Genomic DNA, 19,940 nt, shown 5'->3' with positions numbered 1-19,940 from the left:
TGTATTTAATATTGCTCTGAATAATTTTTTACTAGTTGAGATAAAACTTTAAAAAAAAACTTGTTTGTAGACTATTCTTTATATTCTATAATAACTAATCTGCATTTTAATTAAACATTATTGAAATTAAATTATTGTTTTTACTTATTTCACTTAAGACGTTTAAAAATCTTGGATAAATATGCAAAACAAAATCTATTTAGATTTAATTATTCACCTTACCCCCTGCAATCTAGTTCTGTGGGTCAGTAGTTGGTTGTGGTAGACTGTATTTTGACAAGTTATTCAAACCAAATTTGGTTCCTTACAGAATAGGTCTTCCTACATTAGAAAGATTCAAGCTTTGCCACAAATATTTAAAGAGGCAATCACCAGCTCCCTAGATATATTCCCCACAGAACTGTGAATGGGTGACCTCTTTTCTATATCAAATCAAGGTGAATGGGAAGTAGGAAATGTGTGTCTGTGATCCTCTCTAAACAAGAGCCAGTCATTAGGAAGAGCAATTCTGCCCACATGAAAAGCTTGTAGGAGTTAGAAACCTGTAAGACTCCATGTGTGTTTCTAGCCCTCAGTTTGAGGTTATAGGCCCAAGGATGTTGTGTCTCCCCATCCTTCACTAAAGTGTCTATCTTGGGTGGCTTGAAGGCTGTTGAGTTCTCTGAAATTCTGGTTGTCTGGACCCACATGAGCTCTATTGGTTATAGCTTCTGACTACCTCTGTAGGACTAGACACTCAAACCCAAGTTGGATTTTCACAGGGTTCTTGGTTCCAAAAGGCTCCATTTGTTAAGATGGGGTTCTGTCTCTATCCCCCACTTTCAGAATCCATGCTGCTGATATCTGGACCAGGTAAGGAAGTAGAACATGGTTAAGTAAACCAACCTCTGAGCCTTTCCTTGGGAAAAGAGTGGGATGCGCTATAGGAATGGACTGGTCTGAAGTAGTCAGTCTCTCTCTTTTTTTAATCTCTCCATTTTGTCACTTTCTTTGTGAACTGCCTCTGCTGCATGATGGTACTTGGTTTCATCTGTGTGGAGGACTTTATGAGGAACTTACCCAGCATCTCTCAGCCCTGCCTGATGCCCTCTTGTGTCTGTTTTGTAATAGGAGAATTCATGATGGTGCCCCTAGTCTTGACTTTCACCACTGGCACCTTGTTCCCACGGCCACTGGAAGTTGAAGGGTTATGGTAGGAGAATACAGATTAGTTTCTCCTTCCTCAACCTTAGAAAGCTTCTGGTACTTCCAATTTGCGATGAGTGCCTTTTTCCAGAGGACCTTACCGCACATATCAGATGGAAGAGTAATCATTGATGTGGGATCTTCTAGGGTATCATCATAAGTGAATGCCCTAGTGAACTTCTAGTGGCAGGGACAGCTTGGCTAGAAGCCCACCTGTGCTGTGCTCGGTAGCGGGCACATCTGGCTCTCTGGATGCCAACAAAAGATTGTGATCCAGATGTTTTTCTAGTTAAAAAGCCAGAATCCTGATTCTTATGTGAAAGTCAATGGAAGCTATACAGATATGACACAGATGTCAAAAAGGAACTTTCTGCATCTGATGATAAACAGCAAAGTCCCAAGCAGATCCTATGCAGAGGCTGTCCTGACTTGTGGGTTTATATCGAGCAGAGAGGGAGAAAAAAGGAATGGGGCCTGGGGATCATTCATAGCCTGAGGCACCAGTGTGGGCAGGAAGCTGAGACCATCACGGTTCTAGGCCCTGTTCCCTTTCTAAACACCAAGCTGTGGTAGAATCAGATATGATGCAAATCGTGCCAAGATCCAAGAGGACCTGGGAGAGGTATGTAGAGGTATGGGAAGATGAAGCCTCACTTAGGACTTTCAAGAAGTTCAGAATTCAGAAGCATTGAGTGGTCATCATTAGGGCTCCAATCTGTCTTTCCAGACAGATTGCACACTTACTTCCCTTCCTTATGCCCTCTATTTTTTTTTCTTTTTGGTGAGGCAGTCAGGGTTAAGTGACTTGCCCAGGGTCACACATCTGGTAAGTGTCAAGTGTATGAGGTCAGATTTGAACTCGGGTCCTCCTGACTCCAAGGCCAGAGCTCTATCCATTAAGCTGCCTAGCTGCCCCCCTCATGTACTCTTTTGTTCCAGCCAAACTAGCTTACTTTGTGCTCCCTGTATATGATATTCCATCTCCTATCTTCATGCCTTTGAATAGGCTGTCCTCCATGACTACCATGCCCTCCTTCTTCACCTCTTCCTTGTAGAATCTACCATGTTTTTCAGTTGTTTCAGTTGTGTCTGACTCTTTGGGACCCCATTTGGGGTTTTTCTTGGCAAAGATACTGGAATGGTTCACCATTTCCTTCTCCAGCTCACTTTACTGAGGGAAATAGGGTTAAGTGACTAATCAGGGTCGCAAGCTAGTAAGTGTCTTGAGGCCTACCCTAATTCAAAGCACAGCTCATGTTATCTCTAAGAAGCCTTTCCTAATCTTTCAATTGTGTTCTTTTCCCCATCCCCTACTTCCACTAAAATTGCTTCATCTTACTCTACATATGATTTATATATCCTTTGTATTTGTATATTTGTAAACTTATCTGTTTGTTTTCCTTTTAGTGAAATGTAGTCATTTGGGGAAGGACTGTCTCCCTAGCCCCTAGGATGATGTCAAACACTCAATACTTATTGAATTGAATTATATTGAAATAGATTCTAAGGAGAAATGAATATTTAATGGATCTTGTGGAAGGATTGAAAAACATTTGATATATCTGTTGAGAGCAGGAGTTCTTAACTTTTTCATGTATCTGTTTGGCAGGCTGGTGAAACCAATGGACCCCTTTTTCCAAATAATGTTTTCAAATGCATATAATAAAATACATAAAATTTAAGGGAAATCAATTGTATAGAAATGCACTTATCAGTTTTTAAAAAAAAGTTACATGGACCTTTGGTTAAGAACCCATGGACTAGAAGAACCGTTTAGTACTGCTCTGTGCAAGACACTATGCAAAGCACTTATAAAGAGTGCTGTAGAAATTCATATGAAAGAAAGAATTCCTCTGGCATGGGCAATCTCAGAGGAAGTGGATTTGAGCCTAGAAAAAAAGGCCAGGCTTTCAATCTATCAGAAGCTTTTCAGGGAAAGAGACTGGTGTGAGGTGAGAAGATTACAATTTGATCCTTATCATTTTCTTATTGATCCTATTTACAAGTAATTGGTTTCGTCCTGTAGCTGTTATGGTTCTTTGTCTCTGAGCTTAATTCAGAGTCCTGCTGGGCTGTGATGAGTTCAGTTTAAAGATCTAGCTCTCCTGCCTCAAGGAATGTTGGTAATGGGGGCTAGCAATGAGCCCCTTCTTCTCTGGGGAGACCAAGAAGTGCTCATTGAGTGCAGGTGCAAGATAATGGCCCAGACTTTTGGACAGCAAACCAGACCTCCTTGAAGGATAGCTTGGTGGAGTAAAGATATCAGACCTTGGAGAATGCGTGTGAACACAAAGCGGAGGTCAGGGACATTTCTCCCAGTTAGGAGGTTATTGAGCTGGCTGAAACCTGTCCCGTGGGATGTGAAAATGTACTTAAGGCCTCCAGCATTCCTCAGATAAGGAGCCAAAAAGAGAATCAAAGTTTCCCAAATAATTTGACTTGAAGAAGGATTCATCTGACTCTGTTTTGGTAAGTATACTGTAGGTCTCTTCTCTCTACCAGCCCACTGTGGATCTTCTAAATGTAGCTTGATCTGTGACCCGATTCAGTTTACTTATAGAATCTGTTTTAACTAGGCTTGTTTCTTTAAAGGATGTATAAGATTATGATTCTGTTAAACTAAATTTGTTCAATTTTTATGATATTGAAGGAAGCAGAGGATGAATCAGTTTAAAAAAAGCAAACCTTTTATAGTCTACAAGAATATATGAGATTGCAATATACAATAAAATTTTGTTCTTTATCTGTTGTAATTTTCTCTATAAAAGTTTTTCAGAAACTTCATTTGGAGTTCAGGATTATTTTCCTATCTCCTAAACCTGTGCTTAAGCATAATAAAACCTCCATAATTTTTACCTCCATAATAGCTGTGGTTGTGGTAAAACTATTTTGGCAATAGGTACCTACCGCATGAACTCAGAAAGGAGATATTTTTGCCCTAACAAAATGATACCTAATTTCAGTTTATTGTCATTCTTTATTAAAATCTTATGTGTTTGCATCATGCAATTCTCTTGCCCTCTTGGGGCAGCTAGGGGGCGCAGTGGATAGAGCACCAGCCCTGAAGTCAGGAGGACCTGAGTTCAAATTTGTCCTCAGACCAAACACTTGACACTTACTAGCTGTATGACCCTGGGCAAGTCACTTAACCCCAATTGCCGGGGGGGGGGGGGGGGGAATATATTCTCTTGCCCTCTTGAGACAGCTTTGCTTTTAGAGTCTCAGTTGATGGGATCCTAATTTGTCTCTTTTAACTTTTTGAAATGCATTATTTCCATCCCTATTATGATGTAGATGATAGAGAGACTGTCAGGAAGACTTAGATTCGAGTGTAGCCTTTGATGCCTACTGGCTGCATGACCTTGGGCAAGTTACATAAAATCTCAGTGTTCCAGGCCACTGGTGTCAAATGCAAATAGAAATGAGGCTATTAATCCATATAGAAGGACCCCTTTTTGTTGTTTTTCTGTCATTTTCAGTCATATCCAACTCTTCAAGACCCCATTTGGGGTTTTCTTGGCAACAATGTTGGAGTGGTTTGTCATTTCCTTCTCCAGATGATTTTACAGTTGAGGGAACTGAGGTAAACAGGTTAAGTTACTTGTCCAGGGTCAAGTGTCTGAGGCCAGGTTTGAACCCAGGATGATGAGTCTTCCTGACTTCAGGCCTGGTACTGTGGCCACTGTGCCACCTAACTGCCCAATAAAGATGCACATTGACTTAGTTTTATAATGTAATATTAACTATGTTGAATATTTGTTAATTTTGTTAAAGATTTCCTAATCACATTTTAATCCAGTGCTGGCACTGGGTCCAAGCTACAGCAAAACACCTGAGTGCCTCCTGAACTGGATTAAAATGTAATTAGGAAATGCTTACCAAAATAAACAAAGGTACAATACAACATAGATAATGTTAATTTGTAGTTTTCTAAGCCAATCTGCAACCCTCAGGGATTCCTTTTGGCTTGAGTTTGACACTGCTCTAGGCAACTCTCTAAGACGCTCCATTTCAGAGAAGGTGCCAATCTACATTGGTAGCCATGCTTTCCTTCCCCCTGGAAGTTCCCTAGTCCAATGAAATCACAGGTCTAGTCATCATCCCTATCCATCAAAAACTCTTAAGATGACAGTTATGTTTTCTGTCATTTCTACTTTATTATCCAATTCTTCCTGGTTCTGAGTCTGAAGCAGACACAGATCAACACTCTCTAAGCTGTTTCCTCTACCTTTTCAAAGCCAAAGTTATTAGCAAGGAAAATAAGGCATTTATCAGAGGCTCTGCTTTTAGCAAGTAGGAAAAGGAGCTACCTGGTACAAAATGAACCTCTTGGCATATGTGAGAGTTTCTTCAATACTGTGAGGATGTTGATGGTACCATGGACTAGAGACATTCAACATGTATCCCTTAACAGTATAGTGGGTCCACTATCAGTTGACTCCCTTATTCATAAAAATTTGATTTCTGTGCAGAAGGAAATTATGTTCTGCAAAATTAAACTAGCTTAAAAAATCTTAGCATGGCTCTAGTTATCCCAAGTAGATATCATTTATTCTTTCAATAAAATGAACATCTAGTAATGTCCAGAAACAGGGTTTGTTTAATCCAAAAGGAAAAATATTTCACTTTCAGTATCAGTAAGCCAACTCATGACAAAGTTGCGAAGTTGGTAGTTCGTTATCAATGCCCATCATTCTAGTTTTGTCTTCTTTGATTCATTTCCATTACCTTCAGACCCATCACAGCCTGACTTTTCTCACCACATCCTTCTGTTTGAAAAAAATTAATTCAAAACACATTTATTGTCATTAAGTCGAATGTATTCACTATGTGCCAGGCAATTAGTGCTGGGGACATGATGAAAGGCAAAAGCTCAACCTCTGTCAATAGAGGAACACACATTCTGATAGAGTGATAACATGTAAACAACTATGTACATGCAAGATAGATACAGAGTAGATGGCAGAGAATCTCAGGGGAGAAGTCACTTGTATTAAGGGGTATTGGGAAAGGCATCCACTATATTGCAAGCACTGTGTTGAATAGTGAGAAATCAAGCATTTATGAACCACTTACTACCCAGTATCTTTGCCAAGAAAGCCATAAGTGGGGTCATGAAGAGTAGGACATGATTGAAAAAAAATGACTGAAAAACAGGTGTCAAACACTGTGGTCAGGGTGCGGGGATGCAAATACAAGCAAGACAGTCCATTCCCTTGAGTTTACATGGTGATGGAGGAAGGCAAAAAACACATAAAGAGGAGGTGGGAAAATGGGGTATGTGTGGGGGCAGTATGATGTGGAGATGGCTTGGAAGTGGCATGGAGACCTGGTTCCAGGCAAAATAAGGCTAAAGCTCCCATATGAGACCCCAGCATCCATGGGGTGGAGTCCAAGGTTCCTGTGGGTGAGGGAAGGGGAGGAGAACCAGAGTGCAAGCATCATGACTAAGATGACCAAGGAGACTCTAAAGATGGAACCAGACATCCCTATATGCAAGGATCTTACATCCTAATTAGAAGGATAAGACATATGCCAATATACTGATAGATAGAATGTATAAATGTCTAGAAGAGGTTCAACAGAAGGGGATGGATTCAGGGAGAGACCACTTCAAGTGGGGGAACTGAGAGCCAACTTTTAAATGATTAAATGTTTGGTCAAAAATGGCCATACATGAATTTTTTTTATTACCTCTAGCACAGTGTGGAGGCAAAAAATCAGAGCACTTTACGCTTTCCTTCCTATGATGTGGATGAAATTGGTTATTCCTGTTTTCACAACTATGCAGAGAAAGGAAGTTCATTAAGTTTGCTGTTTGCCCAAGATCTAAGTGCATCCATAGCATTTATAACTCCTCACTCTTGCCTCAAATAATTATATCAACCCACTCAGCCCTGTTGCTGCTTGTTTCAAACTGGCCAAGGTCAAGTCTATTGTACACTATAAACAGATGTTCAATTCTGAGTCATTTACCAGGGACGCATTACATGAAGGAAGAGCCCATTTTAAAACTAAATCTTAGGCAAAAAAGAAAAAAAGTCACCTACTATGCACAGTCCAAAAAACCCCAAAGGAAAATATTTGTGGTTTTAAACCCATAAAATAGTTTAAAAGGGGAGTCTTAATTTTGAGAAGCAGCATTCCTCGTCCAAATAATATCTTTTCAGGTTTTTTTTTCCTTTTCAAAAGTGCTATGTCCTACACTACTGCAACCTCTGCAAAGTAGACAGTCCTGGGCTTGAATCTTGCCTCCAAAAAGCAGATTAATTACATTAACTTCTGTGGTTGTCTTTTTTGTTGTATAAGATAAGTAGCTCTTCCTTCAAAATGAATCTAATCATACCTTGTAAACTGGTGTTATGAGTGGATCTTTCATCTATTGTTTTTTTTTTCTTTTCTGGCTTCTCAAAAACTTAAGACTTTTAAAATCCATCAAGTATTTCAAATGGAGTAACGCTGATCTTCATGAACCTGTCAGCTGATTCCTGCATATTTCCATATCAGTATTATTGCTGTATTTCTCCTACACATAATGAAAAGGCAGTTGCCAAGGCCTGTTGGTTTTATCTTTGTCACATCTCCCATACATATTGCCTTCTTTCCTCTAATAATTAACTGAGGAGAGACAGACACTAGAATTAAGAGGGATTGGGAAAGACTTTCTATAAAAAGTAAGATTTTGGCTGGAATTTGAAAGATGTCAGGGAAGCTGTTCTGGTGTGCGTCTCCAGCCCCTCATGCCTAGACTATAGCAATAGCCTGTTGGTTGCTCTCCCTGACTCATCTCTCCCCATTTCAGTTTACCCTCCAGTTAACTGATGCAATCTTCCTAAAGTGCAGATCTGACCATGTCAGAAAAAAACCACCCCTCACTCAATAAACTCCACCTACCTACCTCTAGGGTCACATATAAAAGCCCCTGTTTGGTGTTCAAAGCCTTTCGTGACCACTCTCTTCTCTCCCCTCCCCCATCCTTTCTGGTCTTCTTACACCTTATACTCCCCTCCACCCCCTTAATCTGTGATCCAGTGATAATGACCTCCTTGCTATTTCTCAAACATGACACTCCAACTCCAGGCATTTTCATTGGCTATCCCCCATACCTGGAATGTTCTCTCCCCTCATCTCCTGGCTTTCCTGACTTCCTTCAAGTCCCACCTAAAATCCCACCTTTTATAGGAAGCCTTTCCTGATCCCTCAATTCTATAATAATTCTAATCATCCCTCTGTTGATTATTTCCAATTTATCCTGTATATAGTTGTTTGTATGTCTTCCCCATTAGACCGTGAGCTGCTTGAGAGCTAGGACTGTCTTTTGCTCTTCTTTGTATCTCTGGGGCTTAGCACAGTGTTAGTGGGCACTTAGCCTTTACTGACTGGCTAAGAAAAGAGATATGGCATTCTTGCAATGGGGCCTTTCATTGCCATTATAACTGAATGGGTAGAGTAAAAAGTAAGATACTGTTTGGACTTATCAAGTGGGGCAAATAAGGAAAGTGTATTAAAACGGTATGTTGATTTTTTTCTTTTCAAATCTTTGATTCTATCCTTGTGGAAAACTCCTTCCACTGATGTATATCCATAACTCATCTGTAACTAAGAGACCTCCAGGCCTGGGGCATGGAGAAGTTGTGTCTTGCCTAGAATCATAAAGTTAGCAAATGTTAAAATCAGAATTTAAACCCTGATTTTTCTGGCTGGAAGATCAACCCCCAATCAAATACACCACATTCTATATAAAATTAGAACTTAGGATCCCTGTTTCCATCAAAATTCAGCTCAAATGCTATCTTCTACTTCATCTTTTTTTGATTCTTTCCAGCTGTTAGTGTTTATGTTACATATGAGGAAACTGAGACCCAGAGAAGCTAAATAATTTGCCCTTGGTCACTCAAGCAGGGAATGACAGAGCTAAGATTCTGACTCATTCTCTGACTCCAAATCCAGGGCTCCTTTCACTATTCCACACTGTCCTCCAGAACTACTGCTCACCAAATCAAATGAAGAGCTGAGTATTTAAAAACACTTTCTAGTTATAAGTATCCTTCTGAGTGACAAGTCATTTAGATCTATAAACAAACATACACTTAGGAAAAACCATGACACATTATGGCTTAAGGTAAAAATAAATTTAATATACAACAATCATACTGAATGCTTTTAATACATGAAGAAAAAATGGCTTCTCCTGCCTCCCTGCCCACTCTTGTCATGATGCTGTATTCTTGAGACTTAAGTCCTTCCTATATGAACACAAGAAAATGATGTCCTTATTCAGGTTACAATCAAAAAATACCCAGAAACATTCACAAAATAAAGAAAGTGTCTTTGACTCTTTGGAAAGAATTCAGACTGGCTTCTTACCCACTTGTTTCCCTCCAACCTATCAGCACAAATGACATTTTCCCTCAAAAACAAATACAAATGCAACTCAGGTGAAAATAATTTTATCCTTCAGTACATATTACATGAATGATAGCAATGCAATTTAAAAGTAAGTTGAAAAATTTCATGTTCCATTCTGTTTAGACAAACATTTCATTTTAATTTTTTAATGGGGAAAACGATCAACAGATGTACATCTTCACTAACATCTAATTTTTTCCACTGTTATGGGAAAAGAGCATTTCTTCCCCCAAAAGTTCTGCTCACACTTATTTCCTAAACAACATAGATTTAGACAGACATGTAAAAGTTTTATTTACAATATTTTTATAAGAAATCACATTTTAAAAAATTCAACATTTCTATTTCTCAAAGTTGCAATATTTCAAAGGTGTTTTAAGACAGAAGTATTTGGAACACACCTGATTCAATTCTCATAGCTAAGATTTCAAAGCTCTGAATGTATGCCTTTTTCCAAGCCCTTTAATGGTTTATGATTTTATATGTATATTATAGCTATATACATGTGTGTATATTTTAAAATTAGGTCTCATTGAAACTAAAGGCCAGTTTAGAATTGGACAAAGTTCTGAGCTAACCTTGAGCCATTAATTAAATTGCTTGTGTATCAAGGCTGCCAGCTTAAGTTCATGCTTGTCTATGGAGGCTACCCCAAAATGTCAGATTTCCCTCTTTGCCTCCAACAGTCCCTGAGCCATCTTATGCTCACAACTGTTTGAATCTGTGATTCAGGTGAAAGGGAACCTTCCCTTTTTGCTTTTCAGTATTAAGCAGCATGAAAAGATGACTGACTAGTGCAATACTTATTTAGCCATGGACACTTAGTGGGGACTTTTAGTGCCTCACTAATAACTCAACTATCTGACTAGAAGGCGCAAGGTTGGTGAATGGGCCTCTTTGATGGCTATCTGCAAGAAGGTTCATTTTTTTACCTTGATTATACTTAAGTAACAAGATTCAGCTTTGTCTAAGATCCAGACCTGAAAAAGAAACTGATTGCTCAAATGAGCATCCTCCTCATCCTTTTTATTCTTAGCCAAAGAGAAGCTATGACAATTGCCCTCAGCTCTCACTCCAGGTTTAAAAGGCATTGTGCAAATGCTATGCTGGCTTGAAGATGTGTCACTGGGAGGCTATTAGAAGTCAGAAACTTTCAGTGAACAAAGGTATAGGCTAATGCAAGGTAGAAGAAATGGTTAATTACTTGGAGCCTCAGAGGAGGTTGGACTTACTTGCAATATGCCAGAAATAAAAAAAATCCTAGAGTGAGAAGGTGCCAAGACGGACCAAAATCTGCTCTATTGTGCTCAATAGGAATGGATCTAAGTTCAAAAGGTAATGTTAAACTGTGGCAAGATAAACCAGGTAGTCATACTGACAATTTACTGACATTAAATGCTGCACTCAGGTGATCTCTCAGAAGGTGGGCACAGCCTCCTAAGTGAGCAATGTGAATGAATGAGAAATCAGGGGTGATAAGTTTTTATAAGAAAATAATGTGAAAGCTGTTAAGGGTGGATGGAAAAAGTGGCAAGTAGTAGGCAGAAAGTTACTGATCAAAATGCTTTTCTGTGCGGGCAGCTAGGTGGCGCAGTGGATAGAGCACCGGCCCTGGAGTCAGGAGGACCTGAGTTCAAATGTGACCTCAGACACATAACACTCACTAGCCATGTGACTTTGGGCAAGTAACTTAACCCCAACTGCCTCACCATAAAAAAAAAAAAGCTTTTCTGTGGCAACTGATGCCAACAAGATGAGTTGAAAAGCATTTCTGAAAGATATAAAAATGAGAAACATCTACAGTAAGCCCAAGTGTAGGTGAAAGGATGAAGTTACAAAGCTGCCCATTCTAGTTCTGCAGGTTAGAAATTAATCTCTCTCAAATATTCAGATGACATTCTCTTATTCCTAATCTCAGGACAGTATCACAGCATTAAATTAAATCTCAAGATTCCCTCAGGGAAAGAGGGGAATTCTCATTAGGGCTTTCTTCTTCTTTTAAGGTTGGCCCCCATTAAATATAGCAGTGCCAGCACAGAGCTTTCATTTGCTAAGCTGGCCTTTGTCAGTGTCTCATTACTATTCCACTATTTTCCATGGGAATTCTTTGTTACCAGTACATCCTATGGCCCACTTCTTCCTTCCTAGGTTGAAGAATGTAAATAACTTTCAAAGGGTGGTATAAAGAAACTATTGCCATGTCTCTGACTAGGTCCAAAATAAGCACCATAAAAATTCCATTTGTCTTGTCTCCATTGCTGAGTTAATTGATTTCAGAACAAGTGTCAGTGATGCATACAACCCAGCAGAAGAGAAGGTTGGACTCTAGTCATTGCATAGAGATAGGAAGAGTGGACAAGCAGAAGCAGAGGATACTTTTGGTACTAAGCAGGCAGTTCCCCTGCTTCTTAACTAAACCAAAGGCTTAACCCACGAAGAGGCCTGATATGAAGATGGTATTTTAAAAGGACAAGGAGTCGGTGGATTTCTGAAGAGTCAGATTCCTAGCCAAAGTCTCTGTGGTTATGAGGATTTGGCAGTGCATGTTTTCTCTTTTAGCAAAGCTAATTTTCAAAATTAAAAAAAAAAGCATATTCTATCACTAGTTCACTAAGATTCTTTCTGGAAGAAGTAATTAGAGAATGTGAGACAAAGTAGATTGTGGCTTTGGAAAGAAAGACAATCTGCTTTATCCCTTTCTTTCCTCATTTCACCTTCCCTTTTAAATGATTTCTAGAGATTTATGCCTTATTGAGCCGGATGAATTGACTACTCTGAACGCTGTTTAGCGCCTCCTATATGTAGCCTAGAAGATAACTAACATTGTAATCTAAACATTTTAACCTGAACAAAACCTTAACTTTTTTTTTAACTTAAAGGCTTATGATGAAAATACTTAATGTTCTTTGGGTTTACTTGGGAAACTGTGTATAAGGCATCATAAAAAGAAACATGGGGATGGGAGGGCATTTGGGAGGTTTTTACATTAATAATGTTGAGATCTAAAATTTCTAGCATCATCTCAGTGGTTAACCTTTGACCAAAGCATTTAGTAAATATGTTAAACCTACTAGCAATTAATTAATAATAATTTTTGGTACAAATTATTTATAAACAACAGATGTCAGTTTGCACTAAAACTTAAAGAACTGTTTCAACTCAGTTTTTGTTTTAAAATAAAAGAATTTCTTAGGCTCCATTGTGTGCTGTTCTCTTTCCTATTTTCACTGTGCTTTCTTGTCCCCAATTCCGTTAGCTGCAGTGAAATGAACTTTGGGAAAACCATTTGTGACTTCTTTCCCTGGAAGATTCTCTTTCATATCTTGTTGTAGAGGCTTTTTCCGGTATGTCTATTAGACATGCAGATAAGGAAGGGGAAAAAAAAAAGTATTTCAGTGAGAGCTTTTCTATATCATTGTAATTTTTTTTTTACCAAACACTACTTAAAACTCTTTAAAGTGCTGGATTTTCACTTCTTTACAATATGGCTCCAGCTGACCTTTAACTTAACAGGCTAATTGTACATTATTCCTTTTTATTCACAAAACTTTCCAAGTTAAACTGGCCCAATTTCTGTTCCCTGCACACAAGTTTATATCTTCTGCCTTTGTGCCTTTGCACAGACTGCTCCTTTAAGAGGAGGTCTCCCCCTCTTCATCTCCACTTTTTTGAACCCCCAGCGTCCTTGAAGGCTCAGCTCGATAGCGTGAGACCTCTACCCTGATTCCCTCCATTTGCTAGCGTCCCCTCTTTTCCCACCCAAATTATCTTGTAGATACGCTTTGTACATGTTTTGTATTTACTTATCTGTGTACCTATTGTTTCTGACCAATAGAATGTAAGCCTCTTAAGGGCAGGGGATGTTTTATTTTTGTCTCTCTCTCTCCAGCACCTAGCAAAGTGCCTGACATATGATGGCTGCTTAATACATGCTAGATTTAATGTATGAATGACACAGACTTTCTCTTTGTTCAAAGCTAGACTATCCTCTGAAATCTACTTATACATGAAAATTTGGTAGTAGTCAAAGTAGTTGCATAGTTTTCAATAAAAACTTGCTTATTTCATTTATTCTATACTAGCCTATGTGTCTGTAATGTGACTATCACTGCAGTAATTATTTTTCTAGTAAGTATTTTGGACCTGAGGAGGTCAGTCCAAGCCTGTCTGAAGACCTAGTTACATAAAGACAAACAGATTTACAATGAAATGCTATTGAGGCTGTGACAGGAGTAGCTGAGGTTCTGGTCCAGACCTGAATTGGCTTGTGCCATTTCCCCACTACTCTTGTCAAAATACATGAGCTCTACCTGCAAAGTCTGAGCAAGGGAATTGTTTGTAAGCCAGTCAAGGGTATCAACTAGGGTTGAGACTGACATCATAGACTTTGTCCACAAAGGGCTCTGGTCTAATTTGAGCCAGAGCACCCAGTTCCATCCATTAGCGTCATGTACTCTTTCTTCCTGGTCATGAAGTAACAGAGCGCTCTCTTAGCTCCTTCTAGTACCATCTTTGGCAACTTGACCTATTTCATCTGCATTCATTCCTAGATAGTCTCACAGAATACTTAGCTTTTGCAGCTTACATTCAAAGGCAAGTTTACACAGCCAGTTTCACTAATAAAGGGGCTGAAAAGCTGTCAAAGTGTTAGTTCCTCTGTCTATGATTTGGCTAAAATTATTATGGATTAATTTCAGCAAACACAAGCAGAAAATAAGAAGGAACTCTGTGTCTCTATAGAAGTAGAAAACAGCTGAATACAATATCAAAAATTATTTTGCATGTCAAATTTATCTTTTTCTAATGTTCTTTACTTTTGTTCCACTTCCACAAAAATAGATTAATTTAAAATCTCATCCACCTGAGGCCTATACTTTGTCATTTTTTTTATCAGTTCTTAAACAAAAGAGTTGTTATGAAGTTGTATGTTGAATCCATTTCCTTTTCTGGGTATAGTTCATTTTTATAACAACTTGATAAAAAAGGCAAACATGACCTTTCCTCACTCAATAATCTAAAAGTAATTCTTCCAAATGAATAATGAGGCCTCAATTCTGGCTGGTAGCATAACAGCAAGATTTGTTTTTAAAACTCATTTACAAAACATATGTTTTTGCTGCTATTTGTTTTTGCCTATAAGATTTCCTGGACCAGGCTTAAGATGTCACTTTCAAATTTCAGTCTTTGGAAGTACAAGGCAAACATGTGATGTCAGGATATAGACATCTATAAAACAGATAACACATTGCTTACTCATCTGAGAACACTTATTTCAACTCACCTGATCATAAAAATTTAAAAACAAGATGACTAATGTGAGCATGTAGGAAGACTGGAAGATGAGACAGCCAAAAGGAAAGCCACAAGGTATCACAACTGCACTCAGGGTATGTGATATGGTCAGCACAAACTGGATCTGTGAGAGGCACATAAAAATCAGAGCATGGATGAATCAACTTTTGAGTCACACAAAATCTGCTTTGAAATCACGAGACTTATTCTCTAAGTTTTGCTGAGTATAGCAAGAAATATAAAAATAATTTCAACATAATTCTTTTATCCTAGATAGAATATTTGTAAGTATATAACTGTCCATTATATAAAATCTATGACATATAATTAAATATATTCCATATAACTATGTTTCCAGAGGTTGTGTGGCATAGGAGAAAGAATTCTGGATTTAGAATTGAAGTTTGTCATTCAGTTGTTTTCAATCTTTGTGACTTGGCAAAGACACTGGAGTGGTTTACCATTTCCTTCTCCAACTCCTTTTACACATGATGAAACTGAAGCAAACAGGGTTAAGGGACTTGCCCAGGGTCACACAGCTACTAAGTGTCTGAGGCTGGATTTGAACTTAGGAAGATGAGTCTTTCTGACTGCAGGCCTTATACTCTATCTACTGCCCTTAAAATTGAAGACCTGGGTTCAAATCCTAGTTCTGCCACTTTAAGTACCTCTGCAACCTCTCTGGACTTTAGTTTTCTTTTATGTAAGATGAGGAAGTAGGACTGCATGATTTCTAATGTCCTCTCCAGCTCTAAATCTATGATCCTACTAGGATTCTGTAAGAGTCACAGCCTTCCATTTTATCCCATTTGTCTATTTATGTACCACAGAGGGATAAGAGGGCTGGTTTTAGAGTCAAAAAACCAGGCTTAAGTCCTACCTCTGACCACAGGCAAATTACTTAAATCCTCAGTGCCCTGAGGCAAATCTCTAAAACTATAAATTGCAAAGAAGGTATCAATCTATACTGGTTGAGCCCTTTCTAAACTGGGAGCCCCTTAAACTAATGATATCAAAGTTCTGTCTCCTTTGCTTCTAAAAGACTATGATTTCCTCCAACTCCCACTATATTGAATTTATAGAGATTCTAGTTATCTAATTTAGAGAGGAAAAAAGATTTTAGTCCATAAATAACTTCAAAAATTTTCCTGGAGAAGCAATGTGACATTAACTGCAAGAATACTGGCCCAGGAATCAGGAGATTTGGGCTCCAATCCTGGTTCTGCCAGTAATCAGCTATTTGATCTTAGCCAGTCACTTCTCATCTTTGGGTGTGGTGTTCCCCATCTATAAAATGAAGGGAATAGCCCATGGTAGATGTTCTCCATGGTTCTTTTGAGTCTTGATCTCTTAAGTTTTTTTAACTTCGTGTAATGAGGAACTTCTTGTCTGTTTCAAAGTGGCAGCTAACCCACCCTCCTCTGCTACCTACTTGTACAAAGGATACTCTAATATGCAAGGATTAGTTCTTAAAAAGTCAACCATCAAATCTATGATAACAGGATAGAGATGGTTATCTTGTGTATCTTCCCCCTTCCATGAACGTATGTGGATGTTATCACATGGCCTACAAAAGGAAAAAAAGAAGTTGAAATAAAGGTTAACATACCAATTGTGCCTGCGTAAGGTATTTCTTCCACCACAGATACTTGTGCATGGATGGTATCACCGAAAGTCCATAGTAGGAATACATTAAAATGTGGATAAAACTGTTCAGTGTTGGTCCAAAAAAACCTGTGAAAAGTACAGCATGAGAACAATGATTTTAGAAACTATGATCAAGTTCACTGAGGGCAAAATACAAATCTTGTTTGTTTAAAAAAAAGTTCTTTGCTGTGTATAGTAGATAGAAATCATTAAGTAATTCTGATACCACTGTCTAGTAGTAATCACTCTAAAGGCTCTACACTGGCTGTGCTATTATTCAAATATTTAGGGCAAGTTTATTTTTGGGAGGGCTGCATTGTAGGCTTTTTGGGTTTTTTTTTCCAGAAAGGCTGCAGTTGTCATTAAAGTCCCTTGTTTTTATGCTTATTAGACTAATGAAGATGTTATATGCTCCTGGATTGCAGTTATTCTGACCGTAACCAATCTGCAAATTTGTATGAGCATCTGCCACTTGGATACAGAGGTATATAACAGGTTATCAGATGCCATCCCACAAATAAATGCTCAATGTCTAGCTGATAATACAGGCCAAGATGTCTTTATTCCATTTCTGCCTTGAGGTCCTACCCATCCAAAGCTCAGTTGTATTCCAACGCCTCCATAAAGCCTTTCCTGGTGCTCCTCTATTTAGAATGGTTAATTTCCTCCTGTGAAACCTCATAGTGCTTGGTTAATATCCCTTTTTGGACCTTACACTTATTTGAATAATTTTATTTCGAATAAATTTTTATTTATTTTGAATAATAGTTTTCTTCTTCTCCTAGATATTTCATTTTCCCTACTGAACTGTAAACTTCTTAAGGACAATGATGTGCCTTATTTAGCTTAGCAATTGTCCTAGGTCCTACCACAGTGCCTTATATAGGGTAGGCACTTAATATGTGATGGCCAGAGAGGAGAATGCAAAATGAGAGGATTGGACTAGTTGGCTTTTGAGGTCCCTTCCAGCTCTGGATTTATGACCCTAAGATCCTATGAGTCAATGAACAAATGAAAACATTTGTGCTTTTGCTTGACAATGTCAAAGGCTCATCAGATACCGTTTTTCAGTTGTTGGGTAATATTTGGATGACTGCATGAAAGGGATGCTCACATGCAGTGTGTACTTAGAGTGAAACTTTGAATACATACATTAAATCCTCGCTGTAGTTTGTCTAATGTGTGAATACACACCTGTACTAAAGCTTAGAGGAAGGTTACCTGTAGCAATGATTTATGTTTTGGAGAAGGTGGTTGCATGGCTACTATGCCATAACATAATTACCCAATCTTTAAAAACTTCCCTGGGATATCAAAGTATCTGCTAAGGAGAGACAGATAATTTTGAATAACACGGTAGCATGTGGCGATGGGATGGGGTGGGGCAGATCTTGCTTCCCACTCTGAAATTCATGCATTTCTTTGCTGTGTGTCTTTATCCCTCTATTATGTTGAAGCTAAAAGCTAAAAACCTGTCCCATCATCCCATTTGTCTATTTATGTAAAAATAATAATAATGATTGCATTTTATTCCTCCAAGGAATTCAAAACAGCGGATAGCAATCTAAGGCAATAATTCCCAAAGCCATAGGCCTTTTACTCATTTGGTAAATAGAGAAGCAAATACACAATAATAATTGCTATGTGTGTTAGTTTCACTTGATCTCCAGAACAACCTTTCAAGGTAGGTAATATAGGTATTAGTATCTCCATTTTAGAGATTAAGAGACTGAATTTAGGAGATTTAGTGGCTTACCCAAGGTCATGGCTAGCTTCATGAGGCAGGATCTTCCTGATGAACCCAGGTTCAATGGCATATCCTTTACTCCACACTACCTCTCATTAAAATATTGGTTAATTGAATATATCATTGGAGAAACTGCTTTTAGTTTCACAAAAATACAGATACTGATTTTTTATATTGGGTCACTGGGCAGCACAGCCAAGGGAGTTTAGTTAAGGATATTTTTCACTCACCTGAGTTCCTCTGACCTGCATTAACAAAGGCAAATGAGCAGCTACTAAATATCATTCTAATGATATTCAACCCTGCATGTAATTTGTCATTTGCAAAATACTCTACTAACATGAACCAGGAGTCTGTGAATGCAGCCATTGTTCAGATTTATTTTTAAATCTGGGGAATGTGAGCACTGATGAATGAAACAGCCAAGCTTGTTCATTATCCTTTGGCTTCTCTAGTAGCCTGCCCCCTTCTATTAGCAGTTGAAGAAATGGAATTCAAGTCTTGGGAGAAATGCCAAAGGACTTTATTTTCTGTTGCACACTGGTTTCAATTTGCATTTTTTTTGGTCATTAATGGGTGAAATCCAGTTACATGTTCTTGGGATTTAAAGTAAGAGTATCAACAGAGTCCCAAACCTCAGGTCAAACCATCTGATGTAAATTTGGCCCACTCTGGTTTTTCAAATACTGGATATATTTCTGAACCTCAGTGTTAGTATTAATCCCCGTTTTTGAAGATGGGGAAAAATGCAAAGCACTAAATAGAACAGCCTAGTGTTAACCACATCATTATCGGTGATCATGGATATTGGTGTGTAGTCAACGGAGCCCTAACTAACACTACTACTAACTAGCTAAACTAACTAAAGTAGGAATTGTGCAAGTGTGGGTATTTTCTAACAGTTTCTGATGGTTTGCAAAGCTTAAAAAATTTTTAGGTAAAAAAAAATCATTCCTGATTTTGCCAGTCTTGCAGCCTGGAAGCCAGAATCGAGCCCTTGGGGCCAAGAGATGTCAGATATCCACCTCTACTATTGCGTCTGATGCTGATGCTACATTACTAAAGACTGAACTGTTAGGGTCAGGGTCACATTTACCCAGAAGTGAAAGAATGACCAAATCCTTACTTTGTCCACATGGTATCCAGTTCAGAACACACCACCAGATGTTAAACATTGAAGTATGATGGTACACATGAAGAAAAGTAATCTGACTGGTTTTCTTCCTCAGAACAAAGAAAATTGTGTCCATGAATTCTATCAGTTTGGAGAAGTAGTACCACCACAGAACTTTAGCTACCTACAAAGTGAAAAAGAAAAGTTACTTTTATCCCAGAACAGAGTACCTGTGTGTACTGTCTGCACTGGCCTATCATGTATTTACCATGCTTCCCTGAAATCATACTCTACTTGCTTCATATAAGTAGGCTTTAGCTCCTCAAATAAGGAGAAGGCTAAGCTAAAGCATTTTTTCTCTCTTCATCTTCCTTTTCACCAAGATGAGGTGGTCCTTGCTACTCCATGCAGGGCCTTCAGTGCTTTACACTCCTAACACCCTTGTAATCCTCAGGTTAGAAAATGACTTTTCCATAGTTATTACCTTTCTCACTCATACTTAAACCTAAGATGCCTCCAAAGGTACTGCAAATATTGATACCAGAA

General features: G+C 38.5%; 1 protein-coding gene and 1 pseudogene across 1 annotated transcript in view; both read right to left on the bottom strand.

Annotated features, from left to right (window-relative positions):
* Positions 1–422: 422 nt before the first annotated feature.
* On the bottom strand, positions 423–2,166 carry LOC144456575 (putative monooxygenase p33MONOX pseudogene; annotated as a pseudogene).
* Positions 2,167–9,318: 7,152 nt separating this feature from the next.
* ELOVL2 (ELOVL fatty acid elongase 2) overlaps positions 9,319–19,940 on the bottom strand; it is an 89,556-nt gene continuing 78,934 nt past the window's right edge. Inside the window, exons 5-8 of the mRNA XM_020963043.2 lie at positions 19,407–19,578; positions 16,496–16,620; positions 14,876–15,010; positions 9,319–12,944 (exon numbers count right to left, since the gene is read on the bottom strand). Coding sequence (XP_020818702.1) covers positions 12,819–12,944; positions 14,876–15,010; positions 16,496–16,620; positions 19,407–19,578 — 558 coding nt within the window. The 3' untranslated portion in view covers positions 9,319–12,818. The remainder of the gene's footprint in view (positions 12,945–14,875; positions 15,011–16,495; positions 16,621–19,406; positions 19,579–19,940) is intronic.

This window comes from Phascolarctos cinereus, unplaced genomic scaffold (assembly GCF_003287225.1).
Source record: "Phascolarctos cinereus isolate Bilbo 61053 unplaced genomic scaffold, phaCin_HiC Scaffold_4;HRSCAF=312, whole genome shotgun sequence".
NCBI lineage: Eukaryota > Metazoa > Chordata > Mammalia > Diprotodontia > Phascolarctidae > Phascolarctos > Phascolarctos cinereus.
This window is presented reverse-complemented; position numbering and strand designations above follow the sequence as displayed.